General features: G+C 42.2%; 1 protein-coding gene across 1 annotated transcript in view; it reads left to right on the plus strand.

Annotated features, from left to right (window-relative positions):
• Positions 1-19429, plus strand: part of adamts6 (ADAM metallopeptidase with thrombospondin type 1 motif, 6) — a 97426-nt gene that overhangs the window by 64432 nt on the left and 13565 nt on the right. The window contains exons 17-21 of the mRNA XM_034708981.1: positions 5168-5291; positions 5971-6051; positions 9598-9761; positions 12269-12407; positions 15942-16071. Of these exons, the coding sequence (XP_034564872.1) occupies positions 5168-5291; positions 5971-6051; positions 9598-9761; positions 12269-12407; positions 15942-16071 (638 nt within the window). The remainder of the gene's footprint in view (positions 1-5167; positions 5292-5970; positions 6052-9597; positions 9762-12268; positions 12408-15941; positions 16072-19429) is intronic.

The raw sequence follows: 19429 nt of genomic DNA on the forward strand, positions 1-19429 counted from the left end.
CTCTGCAGCCTGAACCAGGATTGTGTTGTGGTAAATAAAATACAAAAATCATTGTTTTGATTGAATAACAACTTTATATATGTTTGATTTAATGGAAGAGTGGAAAAACAGTTTATTGAAAGGAGTTGGCAGTTTGTGCTGTCTTTGTTTTCATGAGCATAAATCGTTATTGTACAGTTGAGTGTGTGAGTGTGTGTGTGTGAGTGTGTGTGTGTGTGTGTGTGTGTGTGAGAGAGGAGAATGACGTTTTTTTTCGGTGCATTTTCCCAAAATGCAGCTGAAATAACTTCTTGGTCCCTCGCTTTAAGTATTTGCTTTGACTTCCACCTGACCGTACTGTTGGCATGACGCAGCAGCGTCTGCGCCAACAACATTACTCTGATTCTAAAATAAAAACACAACACGGTGTGCGCTTCAACGGTAAGAGATTCAGAGAGGTGGAATATTTTCTACCAAAGGAGCGTTGCAGGTTTTATTTCCAGACCGAATCCAGCGTTTTATTTCAGAGGTGCTGCCACGCTGTGATAAATCTCTGGTACACCGTCTGCTTGGAAAGATGTCAGAAACACTCAGAACTCCTCCGCTGCTTTCAGACGCTGGAGAGACAGAGAGGGAGAGAGAGAGAGAGAGAGGGGAGGGATGGTGATAGAGTTGGAGGAGTGGAAGCAGCAGTGATAACAGTAATCCTCCTTGTTATTTTGTCCAAAGGCATTAAGAGCAGCTGATAAAACTGATATTTCTATGAAGAGCCAAAAAAATCACAATTTAGTTCTTAATTATTAAACCTGCAAATCATTCTTTATTATAAAAACACAAAGTTTGGCACATGGACTGTATGTAAAGATGGACGACACCTCCACCTCCTCCCTTCGTCCAAAAGCCAAAATATCCCTGAGATTGGCGCTGACATATTCTCCATTTGAAGCCAGTGTGTGTGCAGCAGGGATTGGCTGGTGGAGCTTCAGTGTTGACACCCTTCCCCTCCTGGTTACCAAAACACACATTTAAAGGACCTTTTATGGAAAGTCCAAGGACTCTTCCTCCTGCTCCTCCTCTCCTCTGTTTGTCAACAGAGCTGTCAATCAGAAAACGCTTTTCTAGTCTTTCACACCGCATTCATACGCTGAAGACAGAGGATGCTACAGTATTAGATAATCCCATTCATATGCACCCACACACCACTGACTATGTCATCAGGAGCAATTTGGGGTTCAGTGTCTCGCCCAAGGATTCTCTGGCATGTGACAGCGGGAGCTGGGATTGATTTTTATTTTCTGGTCTGACCCACATCCCGTCTGTTAACATGGAGGCTGCAGGCTTTATGACCTACGTTGCAGCCAGTCAGTTAATGTTTTGGTGTCACTTTTTAAAGACGTCTATCCACTGGATCAGAGAGTCTGTGGGTAAACAATGCCAGATTGGTTTTCATAGTGTGGCTAAGGTTAGCAGAGCTAGCACCACCAGCCTTTGATCCTCCTTGTGGGTTTACGTCCTCATGCCTGTGGAGGTGTAACACCCCTAACTGTTGTGTCGTCCATCTTTTTATACAGACCGTGATTTGGCCGTAGACTGTATAAATAATGGACGTAGTATCCGTGACGTCACCCATCTGTTTCTGAAGCGCTGTTTTGAGGCCAATCGTCAGCGGCAGCCATATTGGAAATGTTGAACTCACATTTTTAGTCAAGAAACTCTTTATGCATTGACTGATCAACTGACGCTATAATGAACAGACCATGCAAGCACCCTTGCTGCTGACAACACTAAAATACAATACCTTGCATTTAAAGGAGCCAAACTCAGCCTTTAACAAACATTATCAGTTTTATATGCATTTCTTTTTAGCTGTAGTTAAAATAAATACATTTAAAAAGGGTAAGAGTTGAAAATAAAATTAAAGGTGACATATCACACTTTTTTCATCAACATATATTGGTCTAAGAGGTCCCCAAAACATGTCTTTAAAGTTTTTGCTAAAAAAAACACTTTGAAATCAGATTTTGGCCTGCCTGAAAAGCCCTCTTCTTCAGTCCTCCTCAGAACAGTCTGTTTTCTCTCTGACCACGCCCCCTCAGGAAGTGGATGTGGCCTCGGCTCTCCGGCACGTTGATCTAATGTTTACATGTTGGCTGAATATACACGGCTGCTCACAGACCCGCGTTACTTCAACCCTCTGAATCTGATCCAGAATCTGATCCTGACGGAGAGGCGCCTGCAGCAGGACCTTTCTGAAGGATTGGTCACAGATTTAGTGTTTCTTGTTGTTTTATTTGTCAGTATGTAGACGTGTGTCTTTGTACACAGCTATGAACATGTAGCTATGTGGCTATGCTAACTAGCGCTAGCACTTATCCATGATAAATAAAAATCATCCACTAGATCTTCAAATCTGCAGACGTGGGGAGTAAAACCGACCTTTGTGTTTATTAAGACAGCCTACAACTAGCATGTCTCCATCCTAAGCTCCTTGTTAGCACACATGTGTGCAGGGAATGAAAAACGGAGGAGGGGTTGAGTTGTATTTTATACAGTCTATGGGCTGAACAAGCTCCGAGCTCTGACTCCGTGACAGACCGGATATTGTTGTTACGTAACAAAAACATGGAAGTCTGAAACGGCTGGTTTCACACACATTTACAGAAAGGTGGAGAAATCAGAACAGGGGCAGAATGGATTCTTTTCATTCTCGGGGGGTTTGTAGACAGGGACACATATTTCAGGTAGAGAACCATTAAAAAGTCTATTTTGCATGATATGTCACCTTAAGAAAAGTGAGGAGATAAATACATTTAAAAAAATTAATAAATAAATAGAAAATAAGATAAACAGTTAAAATTCAAAATCAATATAATAGTAAAAAGTAAGTAGTAAAAATGTTAAACCCTTTATAAATATGTTTTTAGTTTATGTTTAAAAGTCTCAATACTTGTAGGCCCAAAAGGTGTAAACATTTGGTCTTTGTTGAGAGTATTAAGACCTTAAATTGACCTCTCATAGGGAATACATTATAAAGTAATAAAAACACAGAACCTCCCCAATCAAACATCGTCATTCGACGCTCCAAGGCATTACCAATCAACTAACGATGCAGCAATAACTCTAAATTGCGTTAGGCTGATTAGTTAGTTACTCCTAATTTAATGAGCAAAGATAAAATATGAGATTGCCTCCATGTGGACTCTTAATTAGTGTTTATATGAAGCTAACACATTTGTATCTGTTGTGTTAGCTGGTTTGAACACTCGGAGTGCATCATGTTTTATCACCTTTAACTCTGCCAAGTTATTCTTCATTATCGCTGTTAGCGCTCATTGTTGCTGCGTCAGTCTGGCATCGTGTTTTATTTCTCTTCTCCAGTCTCATAAAAACACAGCATCATGTCAGGTCATCTCATCAGTTCAGGGGTTTTCCAAGGCGTTCAAATCACAACAAACATTATCTGAAGAGTCCAAACAGAGCAGGTCTAGACCGTACTCTATGTTCTATTATCAACAAAGACCCAACATCAGACCGGATCAGATCCAGTCCCATCTTACAGACAGGACTTTAACAGGCAGAAACCTCCAGCAGGACCAGACTCATGTTAGACACACATCTGCTGACACTGTGTTGGAGAGAGGGATAGAGGGAGATGAAGAGAGAGAGAGAGAGAGAGAGAGAGAGAGAGAGATGATAGTGGGCAGATTGATAGTAGTAGTTGTAGCAGCTGGAGTCTGGCACATCCACAGCAGCAGAGATCCAGAGGAACCTACGAGACAAGGGAGCGCAGGGACTCCAGAAAGGTCTAAGAAAAGAGAGAAGAGAGGGAGACCAGAAGAAAGAAAAAGAGGAGAATAAAAAGTAAAAGAAAGGACGGGATAAGAAAAGGAGACATAAAGGATGAAGAAACATGGAAAGAACAAAGAGGGAAAGAAAGAAAGGAGGGAAGACGGAAAGGAAAAAGGAATGAAAGAGAGCAAGAAAGAAGGAAAGAAATAAAGAAAGCAAGAAAGAATGACAGACCCAAAAAAGGAATCTACAGCAGAGATCCAGAGGAACCTACGAGACAAGGGAGCTCAGGGACTCCAGAAAGGATCTCAGTGTGTCAGTCTAAGCCTATAGCAGCATAACTAAGAGCTGCTCCAAGCCTGATCCAGCTCTAACTATAAGCTTTATCAAAAAGGAAAGTTTGAAGCCTACTCTTAAAAGTAGAGAGGGTGTCTGCCTCCCGGACTCTGACTGGTAGATGATTCCAAAGGAGAGGGGCCTGACAGCTGAAGGCTCTACCTCCCATACTACTTTTAGAGACTTTAGGTACTGATGGAGGAAGATACGTTCTTCTCTTTAGCAAGTTACAGTGGCGAGGACAAACTTCTTTTAACAGGCAGAGATCCAGAGGAACCTACGAGACAAGGGAGCTCAGGGACTCCAGAAAGGTCTATGGTTAGTAACTTTAATGGGACAGGAAGAGTTAAAGGAAGAGACAGGCAGAGAGAGGAGAGAGAGGGAAGGACAGGATCTCAGTGTGTCAGTCTGAGCCTATAGAAGCATAACTAAGAGCTGGTCCAAGCCTGATCCAGCTCTAACTATAAGCTTTATCAAAAAGGAAAGTTTGAAGCCTACTCTTAAAAGTAGAGAGAGTGTCTGCCTCCCGGACCCTGACTGGTAGATGATTCCAAAGGAGAGGGGCCTGATAACTGAAGGCTCTACCTCCCATACTACTTTTAGAGACTTTGGGCACAATAAACTCTAACTGTAAGCTTGCTTAAGCTTCACCTGACTCCATTAAAGTAGTGAAAACATGGCCCACACCTCCATCCAACAGGTGAAATGTACACCTGCTGATTGAGACAGAGGTTCTTGTTTACATCAGATATTTTATCTAAAGTGTTTTAATGCTTTCAGACTTTTGAGGTGTGTTTATTTTGAGTGCTCATGTTGGGATAACGATGAAATTGCAGCAGTAGTTAAACTATCGTGACATCATCCACCTCCTGCCAAGAAGGAGAATTACTCTTTTAAAAATATGTGGATTTTTCTCTGGCTCTGAAATCTGGCTCTGTGTTGAGTTTGAGTTTTTTGTATTGATCGTCAGAGTACAATGTTGCTGAAATCCTGAATTAATTTTCCAGTCTTCAGTCAAATAAATGCTCACTTGAATTCTCCAACTATGTTTGTTGGCTTCAAGCATGTTGGCTGCGACAACATCCTGGGCTCTGATGCAAAAGAAGATCGATGCCGTGTGTGCGGAGGGGACGGCAGTACCTGCGAGGCAACCGAGGGACTTTTCAACGAGTCTCTACCACGAGGAGGTAAAACATGTCTGACTCGCAGGAATGCTCTTTGTCTGCCACCTCACACTCTGTTATTTCTCCACTGATTTTTGCAGTTTTTAAAAAGGTAGTGTGTTTTGCAGCGATGTCCACATGTGACAAGTTTGAATCAGTGGAAATTCCTGCAAAGAAAACAAAGATCATCTATTTGTCTAAAAGCCAACACATCTCAAGAGAGGGAGATAATCCTGATGGAAATATAACTTCTACTCTCTCCTCACTCGCCAACTGAGCGTATGTTGTTACCGTGTTGTTATAATATAGATCAAAACATAATTATTTCCCCATTAATTACATCATGGAGAGAAGAAACCAGGAGTAGACACAGGACTTGGTTTTGGCTACAGCCTGAAGTCGTCTATAGAGAAGCAGGAGAGAGAGAAAACATATTTCTCCTTCTATGGTATGGCTAGTAAACCATCTAAAAATACTGTGTGTGCATGTGTGTGTGCAGGAGGCTGTAAAAAAGAAAAAGGAGGGGATTGTTTTGTCCTCCTGCTTTGTCCTTTTTGGGTGTTTTGGAATTTATTCTATAGGTACTCCCACCTAACGTGATCTGTCACTTTGTGTCTTCTCTTTGATGTTACAAATGTCTCGTAGAAACGGGATCCTGGGGGAGGACTTCCACCTTAATGATGTCTGTTTTTTTGTCTTGCAGGCTACATGGAGGTGGTTCAGATCCCTAAAGGGTCAGTCCACATCGAAATCAAAGAAGTCGCCATATCTAAGAATTATATCGGTGAGTGAAAGCTTCGTTAGGATCAAGTCCTGTTTACTCGTTCGTGTGCTTTGGTCTCAGCTAAGTGGCTCTGGTGATGGTCCAGACTGGACTAGCTAAACCACTTTAGGATGGATATTGTGGCTTGGTCCCAAGAGGATGATCCTTACCGACTTTGAGGATCTTTTGACTGTTCCTCTTTCGCCTCCATGAGGTTGACATTTTTGTTTACAGTAAAATATCTCAAAAACTAAACATTAACATGAAATTCGTACAAATATTCATGGTACCCTGAGGATGAATCCTGGCGACTTTTAGGATCCCCTGTGCTTTCCTCTAGTAATACCATGAAGATATCTCATCAGCTATAAGATATACTGCCTTAGGATTTCATTGTACCAAGAGGATGCATCGCAACACAGTCCTCAGTTACCGCCTAACTTTTGCTCAAGCACTACATTGAAATAGGTTTTTGTATTTGGTAAAAATTTCAACAACTTTAAGATTAATTCTCTTGAAGTCTGCTCCAAATATTCATGGTCCCTAGAGGATGAATCATGATTATTCTAAAGATAACCTGACCTTTTATTTTACTTTGAAAAAGGTAGTTATTTCAAATTTTGTGATGAAATACGTCGAATTCTACAAGATGTGTTGCCGTGTAATGTAACGCAACCATTCATGGTTCCCAGAGGATGAAGCTGGTTTTGTGATCACCTCCAAACTTTGCCCTCGTACAACCATAATATTCACTTTTTCTGACAGTCCCTGTAGCACCACTTTGACGTTCCAAAGTCTTCTTTTTAAAGAAGTATCTCATAAACCTGTAGACCACCGTAATATTTGGTTTCAACAACTTTAAGATGGACTACCTTGAAGTCTGCTCCAAATATTCATGGTCCCTAGAGGATGAATCTTGATTATTCTAAAGATAACCTGACCTTTTTTACACTGAAAAAAGTGGAATTTTCTGATGAAATATGTCATTTTCTACAAGATGTGTTGCTGAGTAATGTAGCGCAACTATTCATGGTTCCCAGAGGATGCACCTTTTTGTGATGACCTCCAAACTTTGCCCAAACACAAACATAATATACTCCTTTTTCTGACAGTCCCTGTAGCATCACCGTGAGGTTCACATTTCTGTTTTTGAAGCAGATCATTCATCTGTAGATCATCATGAAATTTAGATATTCATGGTGCCCAGAAGATGAACCTTAAAGACTTTGGCGATACCCTGATAGTCCCTGTAGCACCACTTTGAGGTTCCTGTGTCTTCTTTTTAAAGAAGTATCTCATAAACCTGTAGACCACCATAATATTTGGTTTCAACAACTTTAAGATGGACTATCTTGAAGTCTGCTCCAAATATTCATGGTCCCTAGAGGATGAATCAGGATTATTCTTAAGATAACCTCACCTTATTTACACTGAAAAAAGTGGAATTTTCTGATGAAATATGTCATTTTCTACAAGATGTGTTGCTGAGTAATGTAGCGCAACTATTCATGGTTCCTAGAGGATGAACCTTTTTGTGATGACCTCCAAACTTTGCCCTAGCACAAACTCCTTTTTCTGACAGTCCCTGTAGCATCACTGTGAGGTTCACATTTCTGTTTTTGAAGCAGATCATTCATCTGTAGATCATCATGAAATTTAGATATTCATGGTGCCCAGAAGATGAACCCTAAAGACTTTGGTGGTACCTGATAGTCCCTGTAGCACCACTTTGAGGTTCCCATGTCCTCTTTTTAAGGAAGTATCTCAACATCAACTTGTAGATTACTGTAAAATGTATCATAAAATTGTGATCAAATATTCATGGTGCCATGAGGATGAATCATAACAAGGTCTGTGATCCCCTGAACTTTCCTCTAGCACCCTGATAAAGCTGGTATTCTTATTTTCTATATAATATATAAGCCTTCAAGTTATCCAGTAGAGTAATCTCACTCTATGTTGACATTTGAGTCTCTAAATGAACTGTGTTGACAACTCAGAGATGGATTGTGATGAATTTCGATTGAGACATTCATGATCCCTTCAGGACCCAAATTCAGTCGAGTCAGTACTTTTTTTATTTTTTAAGACAGCCCAAATTCATAAATCATAAATTTTACACAAGGGGCCTAAAAGGAAGAAAAGACATGACACCATTCGTCTTTAGACCTTGAGTCCTGGTCCTTTAAAGACCTGTTTGGTTTAAAATACCTGCAAAACATGCAGGACTTTGTGATGAATGCTAAGAAGCTGTTAGCCTGCAAAGTATTAATAATGTAAATACTACAGTGTGATGAATTCAGCCCTGTTTCATATTATCAGCTCAGTTGTGTGTCGCCCTCCTCTCCAGGGATCCCTCTCGTGTCTTAGTCAAGAGCCATTTAGAGGATACCATCGTTTAATCTCCTGTTGCGTAATGTGAAGCCGTAAAAACCCCCAGTCTGTGAAATAAAACCTCCCTGAATCTTTACACATGTGATGGCCATCTTGGCACCAGACTCTTCCGCTCCCATCCAGACTAAACAAAAACTTTTTGCAACACCGGGCAGCATCAGACCCAAAACAATCAAACAACCGGATTCAATTAAGGCGGCTCTGTCTTTTCATTAACACGGGAGAGAAACGTGTGACAGCGTGTTGGATTTATAGCGGATGGTGTTGATGGAGGGCTTAAGTAACACTTTGAACCAGAGAGCTGCATCAGATTTATAGGGCCGTGGTGACAGCTGCCTGCTCCACCAGGATCACGAGGGATGCAGCGTCTATATATCTCAGTCAGAAGAGAGATCTGGGCTTTTTTGTGGGACCAGTTTTTCCCTTCCATGCAGATTGTTACTGTTATGAATTACATCTCTGACCTCCCGTGATTAAAAAAGGACTGTTCTCCTGCAGCATCGTCTGAGTCCTCGCTATTTAGGTCACAGCAGAGTTTAGGTTTATATGTTTTATGAAAGCATAAACTAAGTGAGACAATATAAAAATGCAGACTGCTTGTAAAGGCTCACAAAGTAAAAGAATCACAGTGTTTTTAATCGGAGCCAGATGTGCTGATTTTATTACGCAGAGGGATCGTGATACGTTAAAGAGGAGTAAACTATTGTTCATCTAATCTGCGTAAATACAGCAGAGGGGAATCTGCAGCACGAGCCAGAGACACAGAACAGCCAGCGGTTGGATCGTTTCTCCTCAATTTGGCCCCGTTTCAACGCAGAGAGAGTGGATATTTTCAGATCTGTTGTGCTTGGAGACCAACTTTGTTTTGACAACCAGACAGAGCGGTATTCACCAGAGTCGTCCAGGCTTTCACCTGAAGTGTGTTTTCTTTCTCTTCCTAAATTAGACGTATGTACATGTCTGCACACATGGATGCCTTCATGTACAGGCACGTGTCTGTGTTTGTGTGTGTTTCTGCTTAGTCTTTCGAGGGATACAAAGTTTCCTCTGACACACAGGAGTTCTGAAAATGATGATGAGGGTGATTGTCTCCACCTGTTGTCTCTGCTACCGTTCCTGTCTCTTTGGATTTCAGTTTTCTGAATGTTTATATTCTTCTCTCTGATTACGCAGCTCTGAAATCTGAAGGGGATGATTATTACATCAACGGAGCGTGGACCATCGACTGGCCCAGGAAGTTTGACATCGCAGGGACGGCCTTCCACTACAAGAGACCCACGGACGAGCCGGAGTCTTTAGAGGCGCTCGGAGCTACCACTGAAAACCTGGTGGTCATGGTACGGAAAACACTTTACTGTCCACCATTTTCCACTTTAAAATCTTTGATTGTTTCAAAACTATGTTTGTTATAGAGTTGCAAAGTCGGAGGAGGAGTTAGCTTGAACAGATTTTGCACAGTGTATCACCTCAGACATGTTTGGAGCTGCAGAAATCCTCATCATAGGAACAAAGTCGTCTTTTGGATGATTACAATATTCTATAGATTTGTGTTCGCCCACTTCAGAAATCTAAGCTCATATTCACCATCTTTTTGCTCCATTTTTGGTCTCCACCAGCTCCCTTAGTGCAATATCTGCTTCTTAAGCTACTTATTGCTCCTATAGTTAACCTTCAGTACCTTCAATGTGCCTGCTTGCTGTTTCTTTTTGCTCCATTTTTGGTCTCCACCAGCTCCCTTAGTGCAATATCTGCTTCTTTAGCTACTTATTGCTCCTTCATTTCACCTTCAGGTCTCTTAATGTGCCCGCTTGCTGTTTCTTTTTGCTCTGTTTTTGGTCCCCACCAGCTCCCTTAGTCCAGTATCTGCATCTTTAGCTACTTATCGCTCCTTCATTTCCAGATTCCTTCGGGAGATATCTTCATCTTTAGCTACTTATCACTCCTATATTTCACCTAAATGGACCTGCTTGCTGTTTCTTTTTGCTCCATTTTTGGTCTCCACCAGCTTCCTTTGGGAAATATCTGCTTCTTGAGCTACATATCACTCCTATATTTCACCTTCAGGTCCTTAAATGTGCCTGCTTGCTGTTTCTTTTTGCTCCATTTTTGGTCTCCACCATCTCCCTTAGTGCAATATCTGCTTCTTTAGCTACTTATCGCTCCTATAGTTTACCTTCAGTACCTTCAATGTGCCTGCTTGCTATTTCTTTATGCTCTGTTTTTGGTCTCCACCAGCTCCCTTAGTGCAATATCTGCTTCTTAAGCAACTTATCACTCCTTCATTTCACCTTCAGCGCTCTAAATGTGCCTGCTTGCTGTTTCTTTCTGAGAAGGTAGAGTTTCCATCTTGAAATCTCCCAATAGCCGCCTGTTTTATCCAAAAACAACACCGAAAGAGTGAACCAAAGAGCAAATACGTGACCATGAAACCACCAGGATGAGCTGAAGATGCTAAAAAAGAGCTGAGGGCTGCACATATTCATGTAGCACAATGCTATTTGATACATTGTTAATACCAAAAATGAACTGGATGTTCTTGTTTTCTAAACATTTGGTCCAGATGTGGCGATTGGACAGGCTGGTGGGATTTGGCAGCTCCATATAGTTTACAGAGCACCTTCTCTTTTTGCATTCTTTGTATGAGATGGAAATAACTGTTGGTTCAGCACGCCAATCAAAGGTTTTCCAGCTTTTTTCTCTAAAAACAGCAGCCTGCTGCGGCCAAAAATAACACAACACGAGCATTGACTGTAAACCCAAACAGTAAAGTCTCAGCTAAAGCTCACAATAAAGATATATACGGTCCGGCTGAACGTAGCTGTAGGTCCATGAGATGATTTACAAAAATCCCATAAAAAATACAATCCTGACACTCTAAAGAACTTCTGCAGACTTGCACACCTGAAACCTGTCTTTGCAGCTTTGTGTCTTTTGTATTCTTGTGCATCTCATAGTTTTTGCACGCTGTGAGTCCACCTCTCAACATCTGGTTATTAACCCCGTGTGACCCTCTATCCAGCGGTTTGGGGTTAAAAGCGATTTAATGTCAGTATTGAAAATATATTTTGACCGACTGTGTGTTTGTGTGTTTGTGTGTCAATGTGAGGCATTTTTTTGTCGTAATACTCGGCGGTTTTCTGCCTCGACATGCACGCTGAAAATACCAGACCACACAGCACCACTGGAATAGACGAGCAACCGGCCGCTCGACCACTGGACATTTCTTTGTGGCTTACAAAACCGAACTCCCTCAGCCTCCCTCGGCCTCCCTCAGCCTCCCTCAGACTCCCTCAGCCTCCCTCTGGATCCAGCAGACTAATATAAAACAAGCAGAGTCTCAGGGATGTGGACTTTAAACTGCATTTTAAGCAGCTAAGGCAGTAGTTGTATATTAACAATGATTACAACTTCTCTGTTGATCAGCCACCATATATCTAATGTATCTGATTCTGATGTTCCCTACGGCTTTATAGGCTTTTTATAACCTCTTCTGACTCATTGTTTTGGGTATTGTCGCAGTAAAACCTGCATGGCACTTGCAGGAAACCAGACAGTGTGTTCGTTAGATTGAAATACAGATTTTTGGGTGAGTTTTTGAAGTCGGTGGAGACCAAAACAGAGCGAAACGAGGATGATTAAGACACCTTTCTTTGTCAAGTTTCCAAAAACACGACTTAAAATAAAGTCCTAAAGTCCCAAAATATGTCCTAATGTTGGAATAAACCACTAAGTCATCAGAAGCAGGTTCCTTTATCAGTATTTTGAGGTCATAATATGTCATGTCAGTCAGTCCCAAGCCTTCCCCGTCCTGTCCTCATCCTTTTCTTTACTGCATCCTCTGCAGGTCCTCCTCCAGGAACAGAACCTGGGAATCCGCTACAAGTTCAACGTGCCCATCCAGCGAACAGGAAGTGGAGACAACGAGGTGGGCTTCTCCTGGCACCACCTGCCCTGGTCTGAATGCTCAGCTACCTGCGCCGGAGGTGAGTCAGCGATGCCAGCATCCATCTTTAAATCAGTGTCTGTCTTCTTAGAGCAGCTTCAGCCTTTCCAACGCAAGGAGGGAACTGTTATGGTCATTTAGGGTCTCAGTGGCCGGGTGGAGGACTAATTCTGGAGTTAGCTTAGGCGACTGATGACTGGTGGACAGGATGCACCATCGACACTGCAGGTTTTAACATCGACTAATGAAACTTAACTTTTGTTTGTTGCTGTGCAGCTCAAAGACACATTGCACTGATGTGGATAACTGCAGACTTGGTCCATCAGCTTGTCTTTAAAACTTTACATGTTGACTGTCACATCCCCTCTGCGTCCCTGCCACCTTTCAGCTGTGTCATCAATTTTTGAGGACGTGCACAGCTAATGCAACAAACCAACGCTCAGGATGCATGGCAGCCATCATGCATTTACGTACACGTAGTTTACATGCTCCGTTGAAACAATCCCAAACTTCTTTACATTTAGTTTTGCAGGTTTCAACTGAACTTATCTCGCCTGATGTTTGTTATTGTGCAGCGATAGTGACACATTGCATTGATGTTGATAACTACAGACATCCTCTCTGCCTCTCTGCCACCTTGCATCTGCATCGCATCAAAGTCTTAGCAGCTGCACAGCCGATGCAACAAACCAACGCTGGGGACACATGGCAGCCATCATGCATTTACGTATGCATAGTTTATGATTCTAAAACAAAAACTAAGTTTCAGTTTTGGTCTCCTCTCCAGCCGCTGGATTTGAGGAGTAAAAGAGAGAGTTAATTCTTCATCCTGGAGAAGAATCCTCTCTCTGTCAGGTCCGTTGAGCTCCTGCGGCCGCTCTCCTCCTGAAAAAAGATCCCTCTGAGCGTTTTGGTGCTGAATACCATAACACACTGCGGGTGTTTAAATTCTTTCTGAATATTTCGAACCTTCTCAAATATTTAATGCCTCATATAATGTGTGTGTGGTGTCATTCAGTAAATCTTCCCCAACCAGTAATTACACAACTGCTGAAGAGCCGTGTGTGGAAACCCAGTATCATAATTTGCGATTGGTTTCCAAAATCACGACTTTGTAGCTTCAGCCTCTAATAAATTCAATATGTATATTTTCCATATTTCAGCCAGAGTAATGAATATGCTGTAATTTCTGTGAATGAGCTGCTCTGCATAGCTGCTGGTTTACCAGCGCCGCACACAGTTACACGGCCGCTCCTCTGGAGCGCTCTGCCTACACAGTCCAACGTTTAGAATCTGAAACCGCAGTGAAATGTTGACCATGGCCTCAAGAATGACTAAACCAAACCTTTTAGCCCAAAAGCAATGGGTTTCATGTAACAATAAATAGTGTCTCTTCCCAGTTGTCAAGTGTGGCCTGGACCGGTTTGTAATATTTAGTAAAAGCATGACTGAATAAGCATGTGGGCTTTTTCAGAGGAAGGATTTTTGGAGTCTGGAGCAGACGTTTGAAGCTGGAAACACACATGGCCTTCCTGTTTTGTAAACAAGCCTCTGCAGTATTGATCCAAATGATCTAATGAGTGTCTGCTGTTTGTCTGTGGACATGCTGAGCCTGATTGATACAGGGTTCCTCAGACAGACAGCAGGACTGACTGTAGAGGGGGAAGGATGATAAATTAGATATATGATGCAAACTTCTCTCTTTAGAGTTGTGCAAAGATTTTACTCCAATTTGACCGTGCAAAGGTTCTCAGAAGACAACATTCTTCAACAAATAACTTTAAAAAAGAGCTGAGTTTGGTAGATTGAAGATGCCATTATCAATATCTGATTGCTGACAGTGAATAGCATCACATTTTTTAATGCAGCTGCACTCTAAAGTTCTGTATTAGTCCACACCAGTCTTACATTTGACCTGTTTCCCTTTTGAAAACCTGTCTTCTTCATCAGGCAGTCAGTCATAAAATCACAGCTGTGATTACCACTGTGTCACAGATGACAGTATGACAGGTTGTAATTTAACATTAACTAGCACCTGGTTCAAAAATTGGTTTAGCTGACTTCCCTGACGGTGTTTGATAGCCGAAGCAGCTCTGTTTCTACTAGAGGTCGACAGATTATCAGACTTGGCCGATATTTGGCAATTAGCCAACAATCTAAATTAAAAAGTTCTTTGAAAGAAAAATTTGAAGCAGTAATTGAAAGTAGATAGAAACAGGGCATTAAAAGGGATTTAAAAGGAGATTCAAAGACAGAAAATCAGCAATCAATTCAAGAAATTTAAGAAGTTAAAACCAGTTTTATGATATCAGAAGGTTTCCAGAGAAGATTTTAAAAGAAGCCAAGGATGTTCCACGGTCCTGGGGCTTTAACTGCAAAGACCTGGTCACCTTTGGTCACACGTTGGGATCTCTGAACCTCCAGCAGAGCTGCATCCACGTCCGGGCACATGGGGACTCAAAAGAGTGCTTCAACATTTCAAAGCAAGTCCATTCAAAGCTTTTAAAGTAACACATAAAATCTTGAAATCAACAGGCAGGAAATGTAAGCTGGTAAGGACAGGAGTGACGTGTTAGAGCAGCAGCTTTTTCAACCAAGGAATCAAAATTCAACAAATTCATCACTCCAATCAGTTCTTTGGTTTACTGTTCTGCAGACAGCGCTGAGAGGAGTGTAAACTATTGAGTCTAAACTCGCTCTGCTAAACAAACTCCCAGTGACGTCATCCCTCCTGAGCAAAGAGCGCCCAACTGTGGCTGCAGAGGTAAAGAGAGACATCAGCTCATCACTGGTTTCACTCCCCCTCTTCTTCTTTGGGCGAGGTGATGATGATGACTGCATGGCAGAGTCATTATGATGGACTTTATACGGGTCAGGCTCCACTTTAAATCAGTGAAGTGTTCTGTAATCATCACCTGTTAGTTAAAGTCGGCTCAGTTAATCATGAAGTGTTGTTTAATAAATCACTGAGGCAATAAAACACAAGAAAACAACTGAAACACTCTCACTCCTCCTCAGAACTGTATTTCACTCTGAACACAGATGGGTACACTTTCTACACACACACACACACACACACACACACACACACACACACACACACACACACACACACACACATCCATATCTCATTACATCTGCCAGACAAGTCTACTGCAGGATCTGTCTCTCGAGGCCCCAAACAGACCCTCTCTGAGTAGCTATGGCACACGCAAACACACACACACACACACACACACACACACACACACACACACACACACACACACACACACACACACACACACACACACGTACACACACGTACACACACACAGTGGGAGGTGTGACACTGATACGGTAGCCCTCGCTCTCTCCATCAGACGCCAAAGTAAAGAACGCTCTGCTCTGTAAAAGTGATTTGCCAAGATATCCTGCACAGAATCAGGAGTTTACACGTCTGGATTTACTACAGACTGAAAGCGACACCGTCCCCCCCCCCGCTCGACACGCTGACCGGCCGGCCGGCTTCCATGTTTTCTGGAAGAAGTTGTGAATGTTTCGTGTTCTTATTGATCCGTGTCTTCCTCTGCAGGTTCCCAGAAACAGGAGGTGGTGTGTAAGAGGCTGGACGACAACTCGGTGGTCCAAAACAGCTACTGTGACCTGGACAGCAAACCTCCAGAGAACCAGAGAGACTGCAACACTGAGCCCTGTCCTCCAGAGTACGTACCCCTCAGTCCGGACTATTTACTTTATCATACTGTTCATGTTTTGATCATTCCACTGATCTTTGACAATCACAAGTTCTCTGGGCTCCACATGAGGACTCCAGTTGTCGTGAGTCTTTCTAATTTAATCAAAAACCCTTTTTTTCAATTTTTTCTAGATTAATTTAATAAATTATAAATGTATGATCAAAATTTGCATAAATTGTTTTTACGTTGCGTTGCGTGGCGCTGCGTGGCGTGGCGTTGCGCTGCGTGGCGCTGCGTTGCGTGGCGTGGCGTGGCGTGGCGCTGCGTTGCGTGGCGTTGCGTGGCGTTGCGTGGCACTGTGTTGCGTGGCGCTGCGTTGCGTGGCGCTGCGTTGCGTGGCGCTGCGTTGCGTGGCGTGGCGTGGCGTGGCGCTGCGTTGCGTGGCGTTGCATCAAAATTTGCATAAATTGTTTTTACGTTGCGCTGCGTTGCGTTGCGTTGCGTTGCGTTGCGTTGCGTTGCGTGGCACTGTGTTGCGTGGCGCTGCGTTGCGTGGCGCTGCGTGGCGTGGCGCTGCGTTGCGTGGCGTTGCGTGGCGTTGCGTGGCACTGTGTTGCGTGGCACTGCGTTGCGTGGTGTTGTGCTGCGTTGCGATGCGTTGCGCTGCGTTGCGCTGCATTGCATGGCGCTGCGTTACAATACATTAAGATACAATACAAAATAATACGTTATTTTACGTTACAATAAGCTATGATATGGTGCAAAACAACACAATAGGCTAAGATATGATACAATCAGTCACAATACAATTTGATATAATATGATACGTTACTTAAAAATACACCTTATTATCTTGGACCGGGCTTCCTTCAGTGCTGTGTTCACCCTTTAGTTTCCAGCCCTGTGTCCTGTGTTGTAGTTGACATGTAGAGTTTTTTTAGGGGCTTCTTAATAAAAACAATATTATGAATATTGGAAATACTTGTATGACAACACTGAAGGTAACAGTTAGCATAAAGAGGCTAAGAACTCAGTAAATGTAAGGAGAATGTTCCTGAGGATTATACTCTGTTGGTCATTCACCATGAGTTACTCCTCTAACTCATGTTTACCTGATGTCTGATGAGAAGATGTTGAGTGGAGCAGCTTTAGGTTCTAAAAACCGGCCTCCATAAAAGGAGACTGACTCATGACAATAATTCGCCTTCAATGAGCCTTGCTTTGTGAAGTGTTTGGAGAAACATTATAAAATAAAACGGCAGTGATTTATAACTTCATGTGTTAACCATTTTCAGAGTTTGCCTCGTGCCAAAAATTAGAGCCTTGAAAATGACCACCTGTGTTTGATTGTTTTGGCCTCTCTGGCTTGTCCTGCAGCGGTAACACACACGTATACAGGTGGAATATGAACTTGTGTTTGGTGGCCAAATGTCTGTAGGCCAGACTCTCTTCAAACACGTCTGGAAAAAGAGGGATTAAATGCATGGGGGTTAATTAGTTTCAGACCATCTGACAATTATTTGTGTATGGGAGTGTGTGTTGGTGTCAGTTTCAGAGTCCAAAAAGCCAAAATCTACTGTATAAGTGGTAATTTGTTTTCATACATTTAGACTACAGTCAGGGGTTATTTATTTCCACATAAGTACTCAGCGGACGCAGACTTGTGGTATCTCATTTGTTTTGATTAGTACTTGAAGGCTATTGCAAAGCATGTGTGTGTATAAGGTTACAGTGCACACACCATTAGTGTCTGTTAGGAAGGCAACCGCCCCCCTCTGCAGCCTCAGGAAAGGCCGGCTAAAAGGAGACCATGTAAACACGATTGTTTTAGAATAGCCAGGATTTTATGGGCTCCAGTAATGAAAGCTAACACAGATGTTTGAACACGTCGTTAATTCTGTATACATTCCTGCAGATGATGTAATATCTCACAGGCTGGATGTGTTTGGAGGGCTGTTGTCGGGGCCGTTTTATGATATTAATTCTCTAAAGTCTGCAGACAAAGGCTTGGATGAGGCTGGGTCTGGATTTGGAGGTTAAAAGGTTAGATGTGTGGCATGGCGTGGGGCAGCACTGGACACTTCAGTCTCCAGTTTCCTTTGTATTAGATCATATAAGTCCGATACAAACACTGAGTAAATGCATTGAACAAATCAATGACTGGACGAGACAGAACTTTCTTCAGTTAAACAAAGAAAAAACTGAAATGATTGTTTTTGGAGGAAGAAAGGTTAAAGGTTACTGCTCAGCTCCAATCTGCAACGATGAAATGTTCAAACCAAGCCAGAAACCTTGGTGTAGTCTTAGACTCAGACCTTAATTTCAGCAGCCACATTAAGACAATTACAAAGTCTGCCTACTATCACCTTAAGAATATATCAAGGATTAAAGGACTCATGTCTCAGCAGGATGCAGAAAAACTGGTCCATGCATTTATCTTTAGCAGACTAGACTACTGTAACGGGGTCTTTACAGGACTCCCTAAAAAGTCCATCAGACGGCTGCAGCTCGTACAGAATGCTGCTGCTCGAGTCCTAACAAGGACCAAAAAAGTAGACCATATCACTCCAGTTCTTAGATCCCTACACTGGCTTCCTGTCGGTCAGAGAATAGACTTTAAAATCCTGCTGATGGTTTATAAAGCACTGAATGGTTTAGGCTGATCTGCTACTACTGTATGAACCACCTCGACCTCTGAGGTCATCAGGTACTGGTCTGCTTTCAGTCCCAAGAGTCAGAAGGAAACATGGTGAAGCAGCGTTTAGTCATTATGCACCACATATCTGGAACACACTCCCTGAAAGCTGCAGGTCTGCTCCAACTCTCACCTCTTTTAAATCAAAGACTAAGACTTTCTTATTTCCCACTGCCTTCCTATCTTAGATTATTTTAACTCACTTTAAATTAAAATTTTAATGTCATTTTTAATATATTTCTAATTTTCCTTTTCTTTTCTGTTTTATCATATTTGTCATTTTAATTGTGTTCTTTTATGACTGTCTGAATGTTTCCAATGCTTTTAATGTTTTAATGTAAAGCACATTGAGTTGCCCTCGTGTATGAAATGCGCTATACAAATAAAGCTGCCTTGCCTTGCCTTGCCTAAACACAGCTGAAGTTTGAATAAGAGTTTGTCTCTTGTACCATTTTCACATTTTTATTACTTCAGAGTTTCATCAAGCACTCAAACTGAGGTTTCTTTCCCCACTCAAATGGGTTAAAGTTCATTGAGAAGATTAATAAACTTGATCAAATGTTAACTCTTAATTTGCTCAGCTGGCCATAAACTCCAAAGGGACATATTACAACGTTAAGTTAGGACACAATATGATGCTGTATCATGTTGTACAATACCATACGATGCAACTTAAAGGTGACATATCAT

The sequence above is a fragment of the Notolabrus celidotus genome, chromosome 19 (genome assembly GCF_009762535.1).
Source record: "Notolabrus celidotus isolate fNotCel1 chromosome 19, fNotCel1.pri, whole genome shotgun sequence".
Lineage (NCBI taxonomy): Eukaryota > Metazoa > Chordata > Actinopteri > Labriformes > Labridae > Notolabrus > Notolabrus celidotus.